General features: G+C 38.7%; 1 protein-coding gene across 4 annotated transcripts in view; it reads right to left on the bottom strand.

Moving 5' to 3' along the window:
• The window catches only part of LOC309633696 (uncharacterized protein), a gene marked incomplete at its 5' end in the record, with an annotated part of 126,207 nt that overhangs the window by 98,258 nt on the left and 4,562 nt on the right, over positions 1–23,387 (bottom strand). For all 4 annotated transcript variants that reach the window (XR_014247666.1, XM_082402922.1, XM_082402924.1 and 1 more), the window contains one exon: positions 14,700–14,843. Coding sequence is in view for 3 of the 4 variants with exons in the window: in XM_082402924.1 (XP_082259050.1) it covers positions 14,764–14,843 (80 nt within the window). The remainder of the gene's footprint in view (positions 1–14,699; positions 14,844–23,387) is intronic.

Raw genomic sequence — 23,387 nt, 5'->3', positions numbered from 1 at the left:
TGGACCTAGAGTTTGTCATACAGAGTGAAGTAAGTCAGAAAGAGAAAAACAAATACCGTATGCTAACACATATATATGGAATCTAAAACAAAAAAGGTCATGAAGAACCTAGGGGCAAGATGGGAATTAAGACGCAGACCTACTAGAGAATGGACTTGAGGACATGGGGAGGGGGAAGGGCAAGCTGGGACAAAATGAGAGAGTGGCATGGACATATATACACTACCAAATGTAAAACAGATAGCTAGTGGGAAGCAGCTGCATAGCACAGGGAGATCAGCTCGGTGCTTTGTGACCACCTAGAGGGGTGGGATAGGGAGGGTGGGAGGGAGGGAGACGCAAGGGGGAAGAGATATGGGGATATATGTATATGCATAATTGATTCACTTTGTTATAAAGCAGAAAGTAACACACCACTGCAAAGCAATTATACTCCAATAAAGATGTTAAAAAAAAAGAAAGAAAAAGGACACTATATAATGATGAAAGGATCCACGCAAGAAGAGGATATTACACTCGTTAACATATATGCATTCAATAAGAACACCTAAAAACATAAAACAAATACTAACACAGGAGTAGAAGGATGTGGAGCTCATCTCCTCCCACATATATATCAAAAATACATCTCTATGTGTAACAATTCTCACAGAGTACTTACTGAATGCTGGCAGAAGACCTCAGACTTCTGAAAGGGCAAGAAGTATTTCCAGGTGGCAGGATAGGATAAAACAAAAAAGAGACAGAGAAGGGAATCAGGACAGGACCTGTGCCCCTGAGAGAGAGCTGTGAAGAGGGAGTTTCCCGCACCCTGAGAAGCCCCATCACTGGCGGGGAGATCAGCCAGGATGGAGGGGGGTCTTCAGAGCCTCGGAGGCTAGTGCAGCAACTGGTATGCAGAACAGACAGAGACGTACACAGATGGTCCATGCCACAGCCCTGTATTCCCCAGATGGAGACACGTGTCCACTGGTGTAGGGAGGGGCTGGATGCTTGAAGCTCGAGTTTTGGAGGTCAGTCCCGGGGGAGGAGGGACTGGGGTTGGCTGCATGGAGACAGCCTGAAGGGGCTGGAGTGTGGTGAGGGTGCAACCAAGGGTATACACAGACGGAGACTGGGCCCGCCATAGAGGCGAGGCATCATTGTTGGAGGGCACGAAGGGAAGGTAGGGTCCTCCACGGCAGCCTCTTTCTCCAAATGCATGATGTCAGCCAACAGGGCACCCCCTCTGCAGGTTCTGGGAGTGGGTGCAAGCAGCTGCCACTGCCACCTTGGGCTCCTGGTTGAGGCGCCAGACACTGCCACTGATGCTGGCTCCGGGAGCAGGTACCAGCTGCCGCATCTCCACACCCCTTATCAAGGGGATAATGGCAAGCACACAATGAGGAATGAGGCAGCAGGCATCCATACTAAAAACAGCTCTTGCACCAAAAATATTAAACTCACATAAGCTACACAGGGACACTCTCACATAAAAATACCCCCCAAGACCACAGTAGATAATCGTTTCTCCTAAAGTCACAGACTAAAAGAAATATAAGTAAAATGAAGAAGTAGAGGAACCACTCCCAGTTAAAAGACTAAAAGAATTCTCCCTGAAGGAACAAACAATGAAACACAACTCTTCAGTCTAATAGACACTGAGTTCAAAAAGGAGATAATGAAAATACTGAAGGATCAAAGAAAGGCTGTAAACAATTGCAAACGACTATAAAAAGGAACTAGAAACTATCAGGAGGAGCCAAGAAAAATCAGAAAATTCACTTGTCAAAATGAAAGCTCAGCTAAAGGCAATGAATAGCAGAATGAATAATGCAGGAGAATAAATAAATGATCTGGGAGATAGAATAATGGAAATCACCCAATCGTAACAGCAGACAGAAAACCAAATGAAGCCCAGGTTCTCTTTCTTTTTCCTTTGGCCACACCGTGCAGCATGCGGCATCTTAGCTCCCCAACCAGGGATCGAACCTGCCCCCCCTGCAGTGGAAGTGCAGAGTTGTAACCACTGGACCGCCAGGGAATGGAGCTGGAGCAATCAGGCTCCCTGACTTCAGACTATACTACAAAGCTACAGTAATCAAAACAGTATGGTACTGGCACAAAAACAGAAATATAAATCAATGGAACAGGATAGAAAGCCCAGAGATAAACCCACACACAAACGGTCACCTTATCTTTGATAAAGGAGGCAAGAATATACAATGGAGAAAAGACAGCCTCTTCAATAAGTGGTGCTGGGAAAACTGGACAGGTACATGTAAAAGAATGAAATTAGAACACTCCCTAACACCATACACAAAAATAAACTCAAAATGGACTAAAGACCTAAATGTAAGGCCAGATACTCTAAAACTCTTAGAGGAAAACAAAGGCAGAACACTCTTTGACATAAATTGCAGCAAGATCTTTTTCGATCCACCTCCTAGAGTAATGAAAATAAAAACAAAAGTAAACAAATGGGACCTAATTATACTTAAAAGCTTTTGCACAGCAAAGGAAACCATAAACAAGACAAAAAGACAACCCTCAGAATGGGAGAAAATATTTGCAAATGAAGAAACCGACAAGGGATTAATCTCCAAAATATACAAACAGCTCATGCAGCTCAATATCAAAAAAACAAACAACCCAATCAAAAAATGGGCGGAAGATTTAAATAGACATTTCTCTAAAGAAGACATACAGATGGCTAAAGAGCACATGAAAAGATGCTCAACATCGCTAATTATTAGAGAAATGCAAATGAAAACTACAATGAGGTATCATCTCACACAGGTCAGAATGGCCATCATCAAAAAAATCTACAAACAATAAATGCTGGAGAGGGTGTGGAGAAAAGGGAACCCTCCTACACTGTTGGTGGGAATGTAAATTGGTACAATCACTATGGAGAACTACATGGAGGTTCCTTAAAAAACTAAAAATAGAGCTACCATATGATCCAGCAATCCCACTCCTGGTTATATATTCAGAGAAAACCATAATTTGAAAAGAAACATGCTCCATAATGTTCATTACAGCACTATTTACAATAGCCAGGACATGGAAGCAACCTAAATGCCCATCAACAGAGGAATGGATAAAGACGTGGGATGTATATACAATGGAATATTACTCAGCCATTAAAAAAAAGAAATAATGCCATTTGCAGCAACATGGATGGACCTAGACATTGTCATACTGAGTGAAGTTAAGTCAGAGAAAGATAAATATCATATGATATCGCTTATATGTGGAATCTATAAAAAGGTTACAAATAAACTTATCTACAAAACAGAAATAGAGTTACAGATGTAGAAAACAAACTTATGGCTACCAGGGGGGAGGGATAAATTGGGAGATTGGGAATGACATATACACACTACGATATATAAAATAGATAACTAATAAGGACCTACTGTATAGCACAGGAAACTCTACTCAATACTCTGTAATGGCCTATATGAAAAAAAAAATCTAAAAAAGAGTAAATATATGTATATGTATAACTGCTTCACTTTGCTGTACACCTGAAACTAACACAACATTGTAAATCAACTATACTCCAATAAAAATTTTAAAAAAGAAAGCCTAGTGAAAAAAAATGAAAGCAGTACAAGAGACCTATGGAAGAATATAAAGCATGCCAATCTATGCATAATAGGGATTCCAGAAGGAGAAGAAAAAGGGGATGAAAAATGTATTTGGAGAAATTATGGCTGAAAACTTCCCAAACCTAAAGAAGGGAACAGATATCAAGGTGCAGAAAGCACAGAGGGTCTCAAACAAGATGCACCCAAACAGACCTACACCAAGAGATACTATAGTTAAAATGGCAAAAGTTAAAGATAAAAAGAGGATTCTAAAGGCAGTAAGAGAAAAACAAAGAGTCAGTACAAGGGAACCCCCATAAGGCTATCAGCTGATTTCTCTACAGAAATGTTGCAGGCCAGAAGGGAGTGGCAAAATATATTCAAAGTCCTGAAAGTACAAAATCTGCAACCTAGAGTACTATACCCATCAAGATGATCATTTAGCATAGAAGGAGACATAAAGAATTTCTCAGACAAGCAAAAAACTAAAAGAATACAGCAATACTAAACTTAACGTTAAAAGAAATATTGAAAGTTGCTCTCTAAATAGAAAAGAAGCAAGAAGCTATAGGAAAGTGACGATAAGCATAATGAACAGCAAAAGTATAAACACAATCATGTAAAAGAGGACATCAAAATCATAAAATGTGGGAGAGTAAGAAAACGTAGATCCTTTTTTGTTTTTAGAATGTGCTTGAGCCTATATAACTGTCAGTCTAAAGCAATTAGATATAGTAAGGGGTTAACATACTTGAGAAACAGGGTAATCACAAATCAAAAACATACAACACATTCACAAAAACCAAAAAGAAGAGAACACAATCATAAAATAAAAGGAAATCATCAAACCACAAAAGGAAAAACAAAAAGGAACAAAGAAGAAACACAGAATCCACTAGTAAACAAGGTATAAAATGGCAATAAATACTTGTCTATTAATAATTACCTTGAATGTCAATTAACTAAATGCTTCAATCAAAAGACAAAGAATGGCAGATTGGATAAAAAAACAAAGAGCCTACAACATGCTGCCTACTAGAGACCCACTTTAGGGCAAAGGACACACATAGATTGAAAGTGAAGGGGATAGAAAAAGATATTTCATGCAAATGGAAATGACAAGAAACCGGGGGTCACAATACTTTTATCAGACAACACAGACTTTAAAACAAAGGCCATAAAGAAAGCTAAGGAAGGACACTATATATTGATAAAAGGATCAATACAAAAAGAGGATACTACACTCATCAACATATACGCACCCAATATAGGAGAATCCAAATACACAAAATAAATACTAACAGAAATAAAGGGAGAAACTGATGGGAATACAGTAATAATAGTAGGGGACTTTAACATCCCACTCACATCAATGGACAGATTAGATTCTAGACAAAAAAATCAATAAGGCAACAGAGATTCTAAAGGATACAGTAGAACAGTTAGACTTAACTGATATTTTCAGGATGTTACATCCAAAAGGAATAGAATACACATTCCTTTCAAGTGCACGTGGAACATTCTCTAGGACTGACCACATACTAGGGCACAAAACAAGCCTCAACAAATTTAAGAGCATAGGAATTATTTCAAGCATCTTTTCTGACCACAACGGCATGAAACTAGAAATCAACTACAGAAAAAGAAATGAGGAAAAAGACGATTTCATGGAGGCTAAACAACATGCTACTAAAAACCCAATGGGTCAACAATGAAATCAAAGAGGAAATTTAAAAATACCTTGAGACAAATGACAATGAAAATACAACCATACAAAATCTATGGGATGCAGCAAAAGCAGATATTACAGGGATAAAGGCCTTCATAGTGATACAGGCCTTCCTCAAAAAACAAGAAAAGGGGGCTTCCCTGGTGGCGTGGCGGTTGAGAATCTGCCTGCCAATGCAGGGGACACGGGTTCGAGCCCTGGTCTGGGAAGATCCCACATGCCGCGGAGCAACTAGGCCCGTGAGCCACAACTACTGAGCCTGCGCGTCTGGAGCCTGTGCTCCGCAACAAGAGAGGCCGCGACAGTGAGAGGCCTGTGCACTGCGATGAAGAGTGGCCCCCGCTCACCACAGCTAGAGAAGGCCCTCGCACAGAAACAAAGACCCAACACAGCCAAAAATAAATAAATAAAAAAACAACAAAAAAAAACCAAGAAAAGTATCAAATGAACAACCTAACCTACCACGTAAAAGAATTAGAAAAAGAAGAGCAAACAAAACCAAAAGTCAGCAGAAGGAAGGAAATAAAGATTAGAGGAAATAAACAAAAGAGAGCTTAAAAAACAACAGAAAAACAACCAATAAAGCCAAGAGCTGCTTCTTTGAGACAAACAAACAAAAAAATCAACAAACCTCTGGCCAGGCTCACCAAGAAGAAAAGAGAGAGAACCCAAATAAACAAAATAAGAAATGACAGGAGAGAAATAATAACCAATGTGGCAGAAATACAAAAAACCATAAAAGAATATTATGAATAATTGTATGCCTACAAATTTGTCCTAGAAGAAATGGACAATTTCCAGCAACACACAGCCCACCAAAACTGAATCAAAATGAAATAGATAACTTGAATGGACCTATTCCTAGAAGTGAAATAGAATCTGTAATTTACAAACTCTCTACAAACAAAAGTCCAGGACCACATGGCTTCTCAGTTGGATTATACCATACAAACAAAGGACTTATACCGAGACCTCTCAAACTCTTCCAAAAGATTGAAGAGGAGGGAAAACTCCCTAAGACATTCTATGAAGCCACCATCACCCTGATACCAAAACCAGACAAAGATACCAACAAAAAAGAAAATTACAGGTCAGTATCTCTGATGAATATAGATGCAAAAATCCTGAGCAAAATATTAGCAAACTGAATCCAACAACACATAAAAAGATCACACACCACAACCAAGTTGGATTCATCCCAAGTTCACATGGATGGTTCAACATATACAAATCTATCCATGTGATACACCATATCAACAAAAGAAAAGACAAAACCACATGATCATCTCAACAGATGCAGAAAAAGCATTTGATAAAATTCAACATCCATTCATTATAAAAATTCTTACCAAAGTGGGTGTAGAGGGAACATATCTCAACATAATAAAAGGTATTTATGACAAACCCAGAGCCAATATAATACTCAATGAGAAAAGCTGAAAGCCTTCCCTTAAAATCTGCAGCAAGACAAGGATGCCCACTCTCACCACTTCTATTCAACACAGTATTGAAAGTCCTAGCCACAGAATCAGAAAAAGAAATAAACAGTGTCCAAATAAGAAGGGAAGAGGTAAAATTATAATTATATGCAGATGACATGATACTCTACATAGAAAACCCAAAAGACTCCACACAAAAAACACTAGAATTGATAAACGAATTCAGCAATGTAGCAAGATACAAGATTAACATACAGAAATCAGTTGCATTTCTTTACACTAACGATGAAATATCAGAAAGGGGATGTAAAAAAAAACACAAAAACCCTTTTAATTAATTAATTTATTGGTTACTTTTGTCTCTATTTTTTTAACATCTTTATTGGAGTGTAATTGTTTTACAATGGTGTGTTAGTTTCTGCTGTATAACAAAGTGAATCAGCTATGTGTATATATCCTGATATATCCCCATATCCCCTCCCTCTTGCATCTCCCTCCCACCCTCCCTATCCCACCCCTCTAGGTGGTCACAAGGCACTGAGCTGATCTCTCTGTGCTATGAGGCTGCTTCCCACTAGGTATCTATTTTACATTTGGTAGTGTATATATGTTCATGCCACTCTCTCACTTCGTCCCAGCTTACCCTTCCCCCTCCCCATGTCCTCAAGTCCATTCTCTACATCTGCATCTTTATTCCTGTCCTGTCCCTAGGTTCTTCAGAACCATTTTTAAAAATCCCTTTTTAAATAGCACCAAAAAAATAAAATACTTAGGAATAAACCTGACAAAGGAGGTGAAAGACTTACATGCTGAGAACTATAAAACATTGATAAAGGAAAATGAAGATGATTCAAAGAAATGGAATGATACCCCATGCTCTTAGATTGGAAGAATTAATATTGTTAAAACTGTCATACGACCCAAAGCAATCTACAGATTTAATGCGATCCCTATCAAATTCCCCATGACATTTTTCACAGAACTAGAACATAAATCCTAAAACTTATATGGAACCATAAAAGACCCAGAATTGCCAAAGCAATCTTGAGAAAAAAGAACAAAGCAGGACGCATAACCCTCTCAAACTTTAGACAATACTACAAAGCTATAGTAATCAAAACCACATGCTACTGGCAGAAAAACAGACATACGGATCAATGGAAAAGAATAGAGAGCCCAGAAATAAACCCACACACCTATGGTCAATTAATCTTTGACAAAAGAGGCAAGAATATACAATGGGAAAAAGACAGTCTCTTAAGCTAGTAGTGTTGGAAAAGCTGGACAGCTGCATGTAAATCAGTGAAGTCAGAATACACACTCACACCATACATGAATATAAACTCAAAATTGCTTAAAGACTTAGATATAAGACAGGACGTCATAAAACTCCTATAGGAGAATGTAGGCAAAATATTCTGACATAAATAGTACCAGTGTTTTCTTAGGTCTGTCTCCCAAGGCAATAGAAATAAAAGCAAAAATTGGGAGTCTGGGATTGACAGGTACACACTGCTATATTTAAAGTAGATAACCAACAAGGACCTACTGTAAAAAAAATTTTTTTTAAATAAACAAATGAGACCTAACCAAACTTACAAGCTTTTGCACAGCAAAGGAAACCATAAACAAAATGAAATGACAACCTATGAAATGAGAGAAATATTTGCAAATGATGCGAACAACAAGGGCCTAATTCCCAAAATATACAAGCAGCTCATACAACTCAACAACAACAACAAAACAAACAACCCAATGGACAGAAGACCTAAACAGACATTTCTCCAAAGAAGACATACAGATGTCCAACAGGCACATGATAAGATGCTCAACATCACTAATTCTTAGAGAAATGCAAATCAAAACTACAATGAGGTACCACCTCACACCAGTCAGAATGGCCACCTTTAAAAAGTCTAAAAATAACAAATGTTGGAGAAGGTGTGGAGAAAAGGGAACCCTCCTACACTGTTGGTGGGAATGTAGTTTGGTGCAGCCACTATGGAAAACATTACGGAGCTTCCTTAGAAAACTAAACGTATAGCTACCATGTGATCCTGCAATCCCACAACTGGGTATATATCTGTACAAAACTATAATTCAGAAAGATACATGCACCCCAATGTTCATACCAGCACTACTGACAATAGCCAAGACATGGAAATAACCTAAATGTCTATCAACAGATGAATGAATAAAGAACATGTGGTACATATATACAATGGTATACTACTCAGCCATAAAAAGGCTGAAATAATGCCATTTGCAAAAATATGGATGGAACTAGAGATTATCATACTAAGTGAGGTCAGACAGAAAGAGAAAGACAAATACCATATGATATCACTTATATGTAGAATCTAAAATATGACACAAATGAACTTATCTGTGAAACAGAAACAGACTCACATACATAGAAAACAGACTTGTGCTTACTAAGGGGAAGAAGAGGGTGGGGAGGGATGCAGTGGGAGTTTAGGGTTAGCAGATGCAAACTATTATATATAGAAAGGATAAACGACAAGATTCTACTATATAGCACAGGGAAGAATATTCAATATCCTGTGATAAACCATAATGGAAAAGAATATTTAAAAATGTATATATATGTATAACTGAGTTACTTTGCTGTATAGCAGAAATTAACACAACATTGTAAATCAACTATACTTCAATTTAAAAAAACAAATACTAACAAATAAAGGGAGAAACGGATGGTAATGCAGTAACAGTAGGAGACTTTAGCACCCCACTGACATCAATAGATAGATCTTCTAGACGGAAAATCAATAAGGCACCAGAGAGCCCTGAATGACACAATAAAACAGTTAGACTTAATTGTTATCTAGAGGACACTACATACCAAAAAAACAAAAAACAAAAACCAAAAACCAAAACAGAACACATTCTTTTCAAGTGCACAAGGATCATTCTCTAGGACAGACCACATCTAGGTCTCAAAGCGAGCCTCAACAAATTTAAGAAGATAGAAATTATTTCAAGCATCTTTTCTGAACACAACAGTATGAATCTGGAAATCAACCACTGGAAAAAGAAATGAGAAAAAAAATGATTACATGGCAACTAAACAATATGCTATTATAAAAACCAATGGGGGGCTTCCCTGGTGGCACAGTGGTTGAGAATCTGCCTGCTAATGCAGGGGACACGGGTTCGAGCCCTGGTCTGGGAAGATCCCACATGCCGCAGAGCAACTAGGCCCGTGAGCCACAGCTACTGAGCCTGCGCGTCTGGAGTCCGTGCTCCGCAACAAGAGAGGCCACGATAGTGAAAGGTCCGCGCACCGCGATGAAGAGTGGCCCCTGCTTGCCACAACTAGAGAAAGCCCTCGCACAGAAATGAAGACCCAACATAGCCATAAATAAATAAATAAATAAATAAATAAATAAATATTTTAGAAAAAGATCTACCTTCAGTTATTAAAAAAAAAAAACCAATGGGTCAACAATGAATTCAAAAGGAAATAAAAAAAAATACCTCGAGACAAACAATAATGAAAGCACAACCTTACAAAATCTATGAGATAAAGCAAAAGCAATTCTAAAAGGGAAGTTCATAGTGATACAAGCCATCCTCAAAAAATAAGAAAAATCCCCAGTAATCTAATGTACCACCTAAAAGAATCAGAAAAAGAAGAAACAAAACCTAAAGTCAGCAGAAGGAAGGAAATAATAAAGATCAGAGGAAATAAACAAAATAGAGATAAAAACAATAGAAAAAATCAATAAAACCAAGAGTTGTTTTTTTGAAAGGGTAAAGAAAATCAACATACTCCTGGCCATGCTCACCAAGGAGAAGAGAGGACCCGAATATACAAAATAAGAAACGAAAGGGGAGAATAACAATCGATACCACAGAAATACAAAATACCATAAGAAAATATTATGAACAGTTATATGCCAACAAAATGGACAACTTAGAAGAAATGGAAAAGTTTCTAGAAACATACAGCCTGCCAAAATTTAATCAAGAAGAAACAGACAATTTGAACAGACCAATCACTAGAAGTGAAATAGAATCTGTAATTTAAAAAAAAAACAAAAAAACTCCCTACAAACAAAAGTCCAGGACTAGATGGCTTCACAGGCGAATTCTACGAAACATACAGAGAAGAAATTATACCTATCCTTCTCAAACTCTTCCAAAAGACTGAAGAGGAGGGAACACTCCCAAATTCATTCTATGAAGGCACCATCACTCTGATACAAAAACCAAAGACTAGCAAAAACTAAAATTACAGGCCAATATCTTTGATGAATACAGATGCAAAAATCCTCAAGAAAATATTAGCAAACTGAATCCAACAACACATAAAAAGGATCCCACACCATAATCAAGCTGGATTCATTCCAGGGCCGCAAGGATGGTCCAACATACACAAATCAATCAATGTGATACACCACACCAACAAAAGACAAAACCCACATGATCATCTCCATACATGCAGAAAAAGCATTTGATAAAATTCAATATCCATTCATGATAAAAATTCTTCCCAAATTTGGTATACAGGGAACATATCTCAACATAATAAAAGTTATTTATGACAAGCCCACAGCCAACATAATACTCAATGGTGAAAAACTGAAAGACTTCCCACTAAATTCAGGAACAAGACAAGGATGGCCACTTTCATCACTTCTATTCAACATAGGATTGGAAATACGAGTCACAGCAATCAGACAAGAAAAAGACATAAAGGGTATCCAAGTTGGAAGGGAAGAGGTAAAATTGTCATTATATGCAGACGACATGATACTCTATATAGAAAATCCTAAACACTCCACACAAACTATCTGAACTAATAAATGAATTCAGCAAGGCAGCAGAATACAAGATGAATATACAGTAATCAATTGCATTTCTTTACACTAACAATGAAATGTCAGGAAGGGAATGTAAAAAAACAATACCTTTTAAAATCACATCAAAGAACCCCAAATATTTAGGAATAAACCTAAGGAGGTTAAAGTAAAGACTTACACTCAGCGAACTATAAAACATTGATAAAGGAAACTGAAGATGCTTCAATGAAATGGAAAGATATTCCATGTTCCTGAATTGGAAAAATTAATATAGTTAAAATGGCCATATTACCCAAAGCAATACATAGATTTAATGAGATCCCTATCAAATTCCCCATGACATTTTTCACAGAACTAGAAAATAAATCCTAAATTATGTATGGGCCTACAGAAAGCCCAGAATTGCCAAAGCAATCCTGAGGAAAAATTAGAACAAAGACAGAGGCATAACCCTTCCAGACTTCGAACTACACTGCAAAGTTACATTAGTCAAAACAGCATGGTATTGGCACAAAAACAAATATATGGATCAATGGAACAGAATAGAGATCCCAGAAATACACCCATACACCCACGGTCAATTAATCTATGACAAAGGGGTAAAAATATGCAATGGATAAAAGACAGTCTCTTCAGCAAGGGGTGTTGGGAAAGCTGGACAGTCACATGTAAATCAATGAAGTTAGAACACTTTTTCATACTACACACAAAAATAAACTCAAAATGGCTTAACACTTAAATATAAGACATGACACCATAAAACTAGAGGATAACATAGGCAAAACATTTTCTGACATAAATTGTAGGAAAATTTTAAGTCAGTCTCCCAAGGCAAAAGAAATAAAAGCAAAATAGACAAATGGGACCTAATGGGACCTATGTAAGCTTTTGCAGAGCAAAGGAAACCATAAACAAAACAAAAAGACAACTTATAGAATGGTATGTACTTTAAATTTACAGTACATCTCAATTCCAACTGATCACCTTGCAAGTGCTCAGCACCTATGTGGGGTGTGGGTGGCTATGGGACAGTGTGGTCCCCGACTAGACCATCTACTCCTGCAACTGGAAGGGGAACCCTGGTGCTATTTTCAATAACTGGGCGCAAAAGTTGTGGCCCAGTGATGTAATTTACTCACTTGTTCCGTGTGGCTTATTATTATTCCTTCTGGGCCCAAGTCCCTATTGAGGCAATCTATTAGACTTTACACAGAAACAAGACCCTCCATTCATATTTTAGATTAAAGCACTATGGAATCCTAAAAGGAAAGCATGGAATTTACATGTGCTGTTCATTCTTCCTTAACTACACACGGAGATATCTTAAACAAACAAAAACATTACCTTTGGACAGGCCCTGTTTAGGAATTTATGGTCATAAACGTTTACATATTGTCTAATTGCATAGAAAGAAAAATGTTTTTAATAAGTCATTATAAGCCTGTGATCAGTTTTCTATAAATTATTTGTTTTTCTCTCCTTTTCAATCTTCCTTTACTGAATTATTTGGAATTAATTACTTTCCATTAAATTTTACAACAAAGATTTGATTTGTCTCCCGTTTTCTTTGCTCATTTTATATTTAAACAAATACAACTTCTCCTATTGTGAATCTCCTTTTCTGGTCATTATTTCCACAAAGTCTATTTTTCCCAAGTGAAATTTTACATATTTACATTTTGTTAAAAGATTTTAAGTCATTTTTATTAAGTGACAGGTTATACCGCATGCATTCTTTTTACTGTAAAGAATACTTTTTAAATGTTTGCTATCATTTTAGACTTACAGAGAGCAAAAATAGTACAGAGTTCCTTTATACCCTTCACCCAACCTCCCCTCATATTAACATCTTACATAACCATAGGACAATTCTCAAAACTACGGAAGTAACATCGGGACAATACTATGACCTAAACTACCAACTTTATTCAGGTTCTGCCAGTTTTTCCACTGTTGTTTCTCAGTTCCAGGATCCGTTCCAGGATCCACCTTACACTTAGTCATTGCGTCTCTTTATTCTCCCTTAATCTGTGACCTTTCCCATCTTTCCTAGCTTTGAGACTTTTTAAAAATTAATTTATTAATTTATTTGTTTTTAGTTGTGTTGGGTCTTCATTGCTGTGCGCGGGCTTTCTCTAGTTGCAGCAAGTGGGAGCTACTCTTCCTTGTGATGTGCAGGCTTCTCATTGCGGTGGCTTCTCGTTGCGGAGCACGGCCTCTAGGCGAGCATGCTTCAGTAGTTGTGGCTCATGGGCTCTAGAGCGCAGGCTCAGTAGATGTGGCACACGGGCTTAGTTGCTCTGCGGCATGTGGGATCTTCCCAGACCAAGGCTCGAACCCGTGTCCCCTGCACTGGCAGGCGGAATCTTAACCACTGTGCCACCAGGGAAGTCCCCCGGCTTTGAGACTTTTGAAAGGAGTGGTCAGTTACTTTGTAGACTGTTTCTCTATGTGTGCTGTCTGATGTATTCTCATGATTAGACTGAGATTATGCACTATTGGGAAGGACACCACAAGGTGATAAGCTGTTCCCAGGGCATCATATCATGGGGTACATGATGTCAACATGTTTTATTTCTGACGATGTTAACCTTAGTCGCTTGGTTAAGGTGGTGACTGCCAGTCTTCTTTACCGTAAAGTTACTGTCTTTCCCCTTGTCATTAATAAACATTTATTTGGGGAGAGATACCTTGAGACTATGCAAATATCCTGCTTCTCCTTAAGCCTTCACCCACTAATTTTAGCATCTATCTGTGAACTTGCCTGCAGCAAGTACTGCTGTGGTGCTCTATGGGGAATGTCTATTTCCCTCATTCCCTCCATGCTTATTAGTTGAAATTCTTCTATAAGAAAGAGTTGTCCCTTCTCCTTCATTCATTCATTCATTCACTCATTATATCAATATGAACTAGGGGATATTTATTTCACTTCTTATTATTTGGGTTTGTGACCTGAGAGCCAAAATCTCAACCCTGAAAATGGAAGGAAAGTCTGAAAATTATCATTATCTCACTATCCAAGTTAGGGTAAGAGAAACCTACTTCCCTGACTTAAGCCAAAGGATATGAAGAAGACACAGCCTGGAAAGGGGCAGGAAGCCCACAGGCAATGGCCCCAGGCATGACTGACCTTCTCAGAGGGCCTCTGCTGGTGGGGACTGCACCTGCTGTCTTCAGACTCTCAGTCAGTCCAATCAGGATTCAAATCCTGAGGGAGTGTCTGTCCCTTGACTGGGGGAGGCAGAGGGCTGGTGACATTCATACCAGGTTGTGTCTGTGGGGAAGAGAAGAAATAGATGTTAAGACCTTAAGCCCAGAAGAAAGCTTCTCAGATTGCTCTGAGGGACTGCTCCGAAGAGGCAAGGGAGGAGCCAAATATATAGGAGGGCTTCCCTGGTGGCGCAGACGTTAAGACTCCGCCCGCCAATGCAGTGGACACAGGTTCGAACCCTGGTCCAGGAAGATCCCACATGCCGTGGAGCAACTCAGCCCGCATGCCACAACTACTGAGCCTGCGCTCTAGAGCCCACGAGCCACAACTACTGAGCCCTCGTGCCACAACTACTGAAGCCCACATGCCTAGAACCCGTGCTCCACAACAAGAGAAGCCACTGCAGTGAGAAGTCCACACATCGCAACAAAGAGTAGCCCCCACTCACTGCAACTAGAGAAAGCCCGCGCACAGCAACAAAGACCCAATGCAGCCAAAAATAAATAAATAAAATAAATAAATAAATTAAATTTTTTTAAAGTTATACAAAATATATAGGAGCTTTGCAACAAAAACCAGGTAGTCAGAACATCAAAAGATTACTGTTAAAGAAAACCAGACATCTCAAGTTAATGAATTTAGCACTTTTCTAGGTATGGGAAGATCCAAGAGTCTGGGCTCATTTAAATCATTCCTTTGATACGCACCTTAACTATCTAAGGCAAGTATCCTGCTTTTCTCCATCCTGAATCCCCTCAGGGTGAACAGGCAGGGCAGCTGCAGTGGCTGCTGGCTCGATGGCTGCAACATCCTTTGTTTACTGTTATGGCAGGCAACACTTTTCATCCACAGTGCCTCCCCTTGGTCATAAATTCAACCAATGTTTGGGAGGCATTTCATGAACAATTTTGTCCCATGGCACTAGGAATTCTCACTCCTCTATCAGGTGAAGATTCTGTTGACAGGCCATGCAATGTGCTGATCTTTTCTGGATCAGGCCCTATTGATAATCTATAATTCTCTGGATTGCCTGTCTTAGTAGCCTATTATGATCTGGGAAATGTTTTCCCTTGTTGCTTCTTCCCATACCTAGAGTTGCATAATTACAATTATTCTATGTAGAGTTATATATATGATTAACTCTCTCAAGACATCATTAATTTTGTGGGAGGCCTGGATACACATTGGGAAATGCAAGAGACAACAATCTTATAAAACAGACAGGATATAAGTAATACAGATAGTAACATTAATAAAGTCATAATGCAGCAGAGAGAGACACAAACCATAAACAAATTGAAAATAAAGAGAACAAATTAAAACAATGATTAGTATAACTAGTTGTAACCTGGTTGCAATAAACCATCAAGTCCACAGGGGAGTCAGCTGGAGAAGCCAAATTTGGGAAGGATCAGGTAGAGAAAAAAAATGTATGTTTCATCTTTGTTTACCAAGGTATACTTTATCAACTCATTGTAGGTCATAGCATAAGAGGAAACGTTTTTCTAGAAAACAAAGATTAAAAGCCGGTATATTTCAGAAAAAGTCATATAATTATAAATCATATTTATCAGTTCATTCGGTCCCATGTAATTAATCCCTGATGATCTGGATGAAATCGTCAGGTTTTCCATCAGAGTTTTGTAATTTCTTATGCAGTTTAGTGGTATGATCTAAAAGCTATCAGAAATTTATATTTATCAAAAAGTTTGATGAATTTTCTTGAACATCTTCATTTTATAAAAGCATCAGAGTAAAACAATGATTGTCTATAAACCACAAAAGACTTAAAATAGCATGGTTAAAGATCTGATTACAATGCAATTGACAAGAAACTTGGATATTTCTGTGACATACAACATTTTAAGATAATAACTAGAATCATGACTGAAAACATTATACCAGGACATATCACATTTTTAGGAATTCCATATAAATTTTAGAATATCTATTGATATATTAATGACATTTATCCATACAATATAAGGCTTATCTCCAATCACCTGACAATGCTTCTCAAGTAATTTAACATACCAAATAAGCCCAATTACTTTAATTTTCCTCTCTGAGATGTCTCAAGGTTCCTTTGAAGCATCCCAGAATTAGCTGGAGGTCAAAAAAACTTTAGTTAGAATTTGATATTTGGAAAGCTTGTCAAAAATATAAAAAAGGGGGGCTTCCCTGGTGGCGCAGTGGTTGAGAGTCTGCCTGCCAATGCAGGGGACACGGGTTCGAGCCCTGGTCTGGAAAGATCCCACATGCCGCGGAGCGACTAGGCCCGTGCGCCACAATTGCTGAGCCTGCGCGTCTGGAGCCTGTGCTCCGCAACAAGAGAGGCCGCGATAGTGAGAGGCCCGCGCACCGCGATGAAGAGTGGCCCCCACTTGCCGCAACTAGAGAAAGCCCTCGCACAGAAACGAAGACCCAACACAGCCATAAATAAATAAACAAATAAAATTAAAAATATATATATATATATATAAAAGGTTTCAAAACACTTGGTCCAATAGAATCATAGGTCACTGTGAAACAATACTTATTCACTTAACCAAAGTGACAAAAGATTTCAAAAAACAAATGCAGATCACTTAAAGGCAAAGAAACTCACACAATCTGTTACCAAAAGCAGTATTCCAAGAAAACTTTGTTCTCTTAACAGAGAGAGGAACAAAATCTAGTCTTGCATCAGCCTACTTTTATAACAAAATCCATTTATCTAACTAAATTTAATCTAATCCCAGACCGACCATGTACAAAACTCCTTTTCAGGGCTCCCTTTCTACAAACCTTCTACAACCTTCTGTTTCCATATTAGTTTGTCCCTTATTTTCCTATCCAAAAACAACCAACCAACCAGCTCTGGGACACAATCATTCTTTCCCCTTAACAAAATGTTTTCCCATTCCTCATACCTTCTTTTGCTGAAAACGCATATCCTACTTTCCTTGCATACTGAAATGTTTCCCTTATTATCTTTATAGCTTTAATTAAATATTACAATTTTAACCCTTAAAAACCTTAATCTTATGGTTTTTAAGGGTTAAAATCTTAACCTTAATGTGGGTCCGGGAAGATCCCACATGCCGCGGAGCAACTTAGCCCATGCGCCACAACTACTGAGCCTGTGTGCCGCAACTACTGAGCCTGCACTCTAGAGCCTGTGAGCCACAACTACTGAGTCCACATGCCACAACTACTGAAGCCCACACGCCTAGAGCCCATGCCCCACGACAAGAGAAGCCACCGCAATGAGAAGCCTGCGCATCACAACAAAGAGTAGCCCCCGCTCACTGCAACTAGAGAAAGCCCATGCGCAGCAATGAAGACCCAACGCAGCCAAAAGTAAAATAAATAAATTTATAAAAATAAATAAATAAAATTAAACTAAAACTCTTCTCTCATTTACCTTTATTTTACAACTTATGAAAACACTACCATACCAAGTTAATTTTTTGTTGTTGGTGTTGACAAACTCTGTAACAGAAAAAACATGAACGTACTGACCTTCAGTAAACCTAGGTACAACAAAAGTAAAACATGTCTATATTGATTACACCAGTAAGCTTACGCTAGCTTTAACACCAAATGTTAATTTAATACTGAATATTTCCTAGATCACGTGAACCTGAAATTCATTCTGGCCAGTTTCTCTCATATTTAGATATATTCAGCTTGTAAGTGTTTACTCTTAAGTAAATTAAATGAAGCTCTTTTATAAATCTAATTTTGATAATATTTTCCAGAGGTAGAGACATCTCATATAATGTACACAAAGACATAAACAGACAAAACTAGAGATCTCATAGCTTCATTTTAACAGTTATGAATCAAGTATTACAATATAATCTTACTAGTTATTTATAACAGTTGGAATAAGTAAAAATTTATTTGCTCAAGTGACTAAGGCTTTACTATTTGTGGGAAAGATTTTTAAGATTTGTATTTGTTCTTTTTTTTTTTTAATACATCTTTACTGGAGTATAATTGCTTTACAACGGTGTGTTAGTTTCTGCTGTATAACAAAGTGAATCAGCTATATGTATACATATATCCCCATATGCTCTCCCTCTTGCGTCTCCCTCCCACCCTCCCTATCCCACCCCTCTAGGTGGTCACAAAGCACTGAGCTGATGTCCCCGTGCGATGCAGCTGCTTCCCACTAGCTATCTATTTTACATCTGGTAGTGTATATATGTCCATGCCACTCTCTCACTTTGTCCCAGCTTACCCTTCCCCGTCCCCATGTCCTCAAGTCCATTCTCTACGTGTGCATCTTTATTCCGGTCCTGCCCCTAGGTTCATCAGTACCATTGTTTTTTAGATTCCATATATATCCGTTAGCATATGGTATTTGTTTTTCTCTTTCTGACTTACTTCACTCCATATGACAGACTCTAGGTCCATCCACCTCACTACAAATAACTCAATTTTGTTTCCTTCTATGGTTGAGTAATATTCCATTGTATATATGTACCACATCTTCTTTATCCATTCATCTGTCGATGGACACTTAGGTTGCTTCCATGTCCTGACTATTGTAAATAGAGCTGCAATGAACATTTTGGTACATGACTCTTTTTGAATTATGGTTTTCTCAGGGTATATGCCCAGTAGTAGGATTGCTGGGTCATATGACAGTTCTATTTTTAGTTTTTTAAGGAACCTCCATACTCTTTTCCATAGTGGCTATTACACATTTACATAATGTAAGTGTATCAATTTACATTCTCACAAAGAGTGCAGGAGGGTTCCCTTTTCACCACACCCTCTCCAGCATTTATCGTTTCTTGATTTTTTTGATAATGGCCATTCTGACCAGTGCGAGGTGATACCTCATTGTAGTTTTGATTTGCATTTCTCTAGTAATTAGTAATGTTGAGCAGCTTTTCATGTGCCTCTTGGTCATCTGTATGTCTTTTTTGGTGAAATGTCTATTTAGGTCTTCTGCCCATTTTTTAATTGGGTTGTTTGTTTTTTTGATATTGAGCTCCATGAGTTGTTTGTATATTTTGGAGATTAATCCTTTGTCCGTTGTTTCATTTGCAAATATTTTCTCCCATTCTGAGGGTTGTCTTTGTGTCTTGTTTATGGTTTCCTTTGCTGTGCAAAACCTTTTAAGTTTAATTAGGTCCCATTTGTTTATTTTTGTTTTTATTTTCATTACTCTAGGAGGTGGGTCAAAAAAGATCTTGCTGTGGTTTATGTCAAAGGGTGTTTTTCCTATGTTTTCCTCTAAGAGTTTTATAGTGTCCAGTCTTACATTTAGGTCTTTAATCCATCTTGAGTTTATTTTTGTGTGTGGTGTCAGGGAGTGTTCTAATTTCATTCTTTTACATGTAGCTGTCCAGTTTTCCCAGCACCACTTATTGAAGAGGCTGTCTTTTCTCCATTGTATATTCTTGCCTCCTTTGTTGTAAATTAGGCAACCATATGTGCATGGGTTTATCTCTGGGCTTTCTATCCTGTACCATTGATCTATATTTCTGTTTTTGTGCCAGTACCATACTGTCTTGATTACTGTCACTTTGTAGTATAGTTTGAAGTTAGGGAGTCTGATTCCTCCAGCTCCATTCTTCTTTCTCAAGATTGCTTTTGCTATTTGGGGTCGTGTGTGTGTGTGTGTGTGTGTGTGTGTGTGTGTGTGTTTCACATATATAAACATTCTTTTTCATATTCTTTTCCATTCTGGTTTATCACTAAGATTTGTATTTGTTCTTAATAAACTTTTAAAGGGGCTATGAATTAGATTTTGGCTGAGGGAGCCTTTCCAGTGGTTTGAGTTTTTTTTGCTCCGTGGCATGTGGGATCTTCCCAGGCCAGGGCTTGAACCCGTGTTCCCTGCATTGGCAGGCGGATTCTTAACCACTGTGCCACCAGGGAAGCCCTCCAGTGGTCTGAGTTTAAAAAGGCCACTTTTTCCCTTTTTGCCCCCTTGGTTTCAAGTTCTACCTGATGAGCTAATTAGGCTCAGTCTCACATCCTCCTGGGCTCTATTTACACTTCTGTCTTGTAGAGATTTGCAAGACAAAAACAGTTGCTTTTAATTCCCCAAAGAACCGGTCTGTCACCTAAATGATATTAAAAGATTGATTTGCACAGCTATATTTTCATTAATTTGATTTTCTATATTAGTGAGAAGACTTCCAACTAAACCACAATTTAAGAGTTCTATGTTCTAGGGACTTCCCTGGTGGCACAGTGGTTAAGAATCCACCTGCCAATGCAGGAGACACGGGTTTGATCCCTGGTCTGGGAAGATCCCACATGCCACGGAGCAACTAAGCCCATGTGCCACAACTGCTGAGCCTGCACTCTAGAGCCTGCAAGTCACAACTACTGAGCCCTTGTGCCACAACTACTGAAGCTCGCATGCCCTAGAGCCCACACACCACAACTACTGAAGCCTGTGTGCCGCAACTACTGAGCCTGAGTGCTGCAACTACTGGAGGCCACGCACCCAGAGCCTGTGCTCTGCAGCAAGAGGAGCCACCACAATGAGAAGCCCGTGCACCGCAACGAAGAGTAGCCCCTGCTCGCCTCAACCAGAGAAAGCCCGCGTGCAGCAATGAAGACCCAATGCAGCCAAAAAATATATAAAATTTAAAAAAGAGTTCTAATGGAATCTAAAAAAAAAAAAAAAAGGTCATGAAGAACCTAGGGGCAGGATGGGAATAAAGACGTAGACCTACTAGAGAATGCAACTGAGAACGTGGGGAGAGGGAAGGGTAAGCTAGGACAAAGTGAGAGAGTGGCATAGACATATATACACTACCAAATGTAAAACCGATAGTTAGTGGGAAGCAGCCGCATAGCACAGGGAGATCAGCTCGGTGCTTTGTGACCACCTAGAGGAGTGGGATAGGGAGGGTGGGAGGGAGGGAGATGCAAGAGGGAAGAGATATGGGGATATATGTATAGCTGATTCACTTTGTTATAAAGCAGAAACTAACACACCGTAGTAAAGCAATTGCACTCCAATAAAGGTGTTAAAAATAAATAAATAAATAAAAATAAAAAAGAGTTCTATGTTCTAGAACTTTAGGGTTTAATTCATCATGCCTTCTAAAGCTTTCATAAGGCAGTCAACAAAGGCCCTCTTTCTGAGTGCACAGGTTAAACTCAGAGCAAAATCTCTACTATTAATTTGCCCCTGAATATTGGTTCCCAGTATTTTTTTTTTTTTTTTGGTAAAGAGCTCAGGTAACCCTATTAGTTTCCTTTAGTATGTTTCATTAATATTTATTGAGGGGCAAATCTACTTGGGGAAGTATTCCCCAGTGAAACATGTCTATCCCGCAACGTAATTAAGCAAAGGAGATGTAACTGTGAGGGGAAACACTGACTGAAACCGCCCACCCTCGCCAGGCACCACAGTAACCATTTGCACGTGTTATCTTAAACAGGATGTCCTGGTAAGGAACATGGAACTAACAAGGCACCACCAACTGGAAGAATTCGGGAAAGGTCAAAAGGACACACCAGTTCATATGTCCTACCAACCTCCCAGAATCCTCCTCGCTGGAATCCATCCTGGCTGAGTGACGCTCATGCCACCAGGAAGGACCCTGAGTCAGAATGATGGGCCAGAGACAACCCGGAAACTAATCCCATTACCATAAAACCCGAGACTGCGAGCCACATGGCAGAGCATTCCTCCTGGGTTCCCTTACCCTCCTGCTCTCCTCCCGGGAGCCCCTTCCCAATAAGGTCTCCTGCGTTGTCAGCATGTGTGTGTCCTCGGACAATTCATTTCCGAGTGTTAGACAAGAGCCCACTCTCGGGCCCTGGAAGGGGTCCCCCTTCCTGCAACATAACCATCTTATATAAAGCCCATTTAAACATACCAATTTTTACAAACTTTAATCTCAATTCTATATATTTTAGTTTCCATTGGGACTCAATCAACAAGCCTTGGTTTTACAACGAGTCCTAGAGCTTTCCTTACTTATTTTATCTATTTTGTATAAAAGGTTCTGGGGTCCCCAGTGAGGGGTTAAGCCCAGAGACTCAGGTCCTTTTGTCAATCTTTTAACTTGATTAATTGGCCTGTTGTCCCAAGTAATTGTTGGTCAGGTATCTCAATATAATTTTCTTCCAGCAGCCATATATGTTTTTTAAACTGGGGTAAATAGAGCAGACTTGTTTGGGGCCATTTAATGTTGAGGACCAATAGGGGGTTCCTCTGGCCCATCCAACCTTAGGTAGTGTTGTATCAAACCTCTGATTTAATCCCATTAATGTTCATTTTATTTCTCTCATCTTAAAATAACCACCTAAAGATTTCTTTATCCATTTGGGACAAGCCCCTTTAAAATTTCCACCTGGTTGGGAAAAAGTCTCTAGACTTCCTTCAGTTTTTTTCTTAGTCTGTTAATCAATCTAATTAACATTAATTATTCTAATGTTTTCATTAGCATCTGTAAGACCCATTGAGGGAAAGAGGAGACCATAAATAGGATTCCCAAAATGGTGTTTCTTGTTTGTTTTAAACTAAAGGAGTTCTTAGGTTAACCATTAGATATATATTTTTTCCACTTTTTTTTAATAGGCACCAATAAAACAGCTGTTTATGATGAGAGGTCTCTAAAAATTTACCAATTTAGAGTT

This window comes from Balaenoptera borealis (assembly GCF_965194805.1).
Source record: "Balaenoptera borealis genome assembly, chromosome: 8".
Lineage (NCBI taxonomy): Eukaryota > Metazoa > Chordata > Mammalia > Artiodactyla > Balaenopteridae > Balaenoptera > Balaenoptera borealis.
This window is presented reverse-complemented; position numbering and strand designations above follow the sequence as displayed.